Source organism: Humulus lupulus, chromosome X, assembly GCF_963169125.1.
Source record: "Humulus lupulus chromosome X, drHumLupu1.1, whole genome shotgun sequence".
Taxonomy (NCBI): domain Eukaryota; kingdom Viridiplantae; phylum Streptophyta; class Magnoliopsida; order Rosales; family Cannabaceae; genus Humulus; species Humulus lupulus.
In genome coordinates, this window is record NC_084802.1 from 119,378,702 (window position 1) to 119,381,212 (window position 2,511).

A 2,511-nucleotide genomic window follows, 5' to 3' on the forward strand; every position below is an offset into this window, starting at 1 on the left:
CGGACTGTAGATGCTTAAATAAACTAAACGATCAATAAATAATTATGAATTAATCAAAGTAGCCAATCCTAAAAGTAACAAAAGACAAAAGTTTAGCACACCAAATTTTTTTTTAGATTAATTAAGTTTGCGCTTTGTTTTATTAATAATTGTTAAGTGTTAGAAATTATTTTTAATTTTTTGAATTGTTTGGTAGGAATTATGTGAATTTAATTGTTAATTGTTTTATTTATTTTTAATTTAATTTGTAAGTAAAATAAGTTTTGGTTTAATGCACCAATGTGCATAGTTAGTAGAAATGCCAAAGGAAGTTGTCATCTATTGAGCTTGAATGGCCACCTTGATTCATTGGGAGACATGATAATTTTTGGAATTGTTATGTTCTGACCAATATTTGTTCCATAAATGATGTCACCTCTAATTGACAATTTACCAAGATGGGTGACAATCAACCTTGTGCCATTGCATAGACCTTTTGTTTGATTTAGATTTCTAAGAAGCATTATAAGGGCACCTTCCTTAAGTCGTATGTCATAATTTGGGATGCCATTAATTTTCAAATTATGCAAAAATTCCATTGGGTACATAAGATCTTCATCATTTGTGTTGATGCTTGCTTTGCATATATTGTCAGAGCTGAAATAGGTTATCCCTTTTCTTGGTATTATATTCATAATCATCTCATTCAACTCATGAACCATTTCATTTTTTGGCATTAATATTGCTCTTTCTTTCAAATATGCTAGATCGTTGTACTTATGCAAAAGTGAAGGGTAGATAGCATCAACTATAGATTTCATTGGATCTTTAGATGAGTTTTTCCATATATCAGAAGGAATTTTGATTAATTCTCTATCAGTGTCATCATATAATGAACCATCTCCAATCTGCAACAACCATTTGTCAAAAGAAGCTATTTTAGCAGCTTCAGAGCTACTTACACTTCCATTATAAAGCCTCATATTTTGGTTGAGCTGATATATTTTAAAAAATGACCACAAGTAGAATGAGTTAAGAGAAACATCAACAATGTCAGCTCTTGTACCCTTTGGGACAACTGGCAATATTTGACGGAAATTGCCACCACATACCATCGTTAGTCCTCCAAAAGGTTTGTAGAACTATTTTCATACCTTGTTCTTAGAATATCTCATAAGGTCTTATCCAAAGCTTCAAAGAAAAACTTATTTGCCATAGGTGTTTCATCCCAAATGATCAAGGAAGTTTTCATAAGAAGCGCAGCTAATTGGGTGTCGTGTCGAATTTCGCAAGTTGACTCTACTATAACATCCAAGGGAATTTGAAATCACGAATGAGTTGTCCTACCATTAGGCAATAATAAAGTTGTTATGCCTGAAGTTACAACAGGGAAGACGATTTATTATTGTGATCTGAGATTTGCAATAATTGTATTCAATACAAATGTTTTACTAGTACCTCCATGTCCATTAATAAAAAATAAATTGCATTCGTCATTCTCGACAGAATGTATTATTGCTTCATAAGCTGACTTTTGGAAAGGATTTAGAGCAGCAAAATGATTTGTCATGCAATACTTTTAATTGATCTTGGTCATAATCAAGCTCTTCATTGACCAATCTATTTTTTGAGTCTCTTAACAAAGAAGAATTAGGGAGGGGCATTTCATCTATGTCTTTCAAACTTTCTCCCACCTTCAGCATGATACTTTCACTTTCGAACAATGTGTATGCTTCAACCTCTTGTTCAGTTAGTTGAAGGTCCTTCATTATAAATCTATTCCTTTGTAATGAAGTTATGTCTTCTGACAATGTAGTATAATTAGATTTCCAAAGTTGGGATGCATCGAAAACCTGACAATGAATGAGTATCGTGACAAAAATATGCCTTAACTCATTTCCAGTTGCCCAACTTGCAGCTTCAGTCAAGCAATCGATCCACTCTTTATCATTGTCTAATAATACCAAAGCATAGCATGTAGCTTTAAAAGTAGGATATGCCACTCTATTAATTGTTCTAATACTTTCAAACGAAGTACTTCCTTTGGCAAAGTTGAGCATCATTCTCATGTAGAAGCGTTCTCCAGTTGAAGGATGTGCGAAGTAAATTCATCCATGTTTTGTCTTTTGAATTCCAAACCCAACATGCAGGGAAATCAGAATAAGTTAGGTCACGCACATCCTCGTAATTCTTGTTTGCCTTTAACCATTCAGTGAACTTTGTTTTTTTTATTCCGGGTATGTAAAGCACATTTTCGTTGTAGTTGTTCTCTTCAAATATTATTGTATGCTCTCCAGGTAAATGGAATGACAATATTTCAACTATTGGATGTCTGTAATGTATGTCGAATTGGAAGATTCTCCAACAAGCTTCGATTGCTAATATGTATCTGCAATCAAGATATGTTTTGATCTCATTTATTTATTCGGCAGTTTCAGTAGATTTCATTATTGCAGTTGTTCTATCAGACCATTTTATGAACATAGTTGAATAGATATTTGACTAATCTTGAGTAATTTAAAATCTCAATAT

General features: G+C 32.7%; 1 protein-coding gene across 1 annotated transcript; it reads right to left on the reverse strand.

Annotated features, from left to right (window-relative positions):
* Positions 1 to 314: 314 nt before the first annotated feature.
* On the reverse strand, positions 315 to 1,094 carry LOC133806203 (uncharacterized). The gene has a single exon (XM_062244328.1). It carries the CDS (start codon positions 1,092 to 1,094, stop codon positions 315 to 317), a length of 780 nt encoding a protein of 259 aa, XP_062100312.1.
* Between the last annotated feature and the right edge of the window lie 1,417 nt (positions 1,095 to 2,511).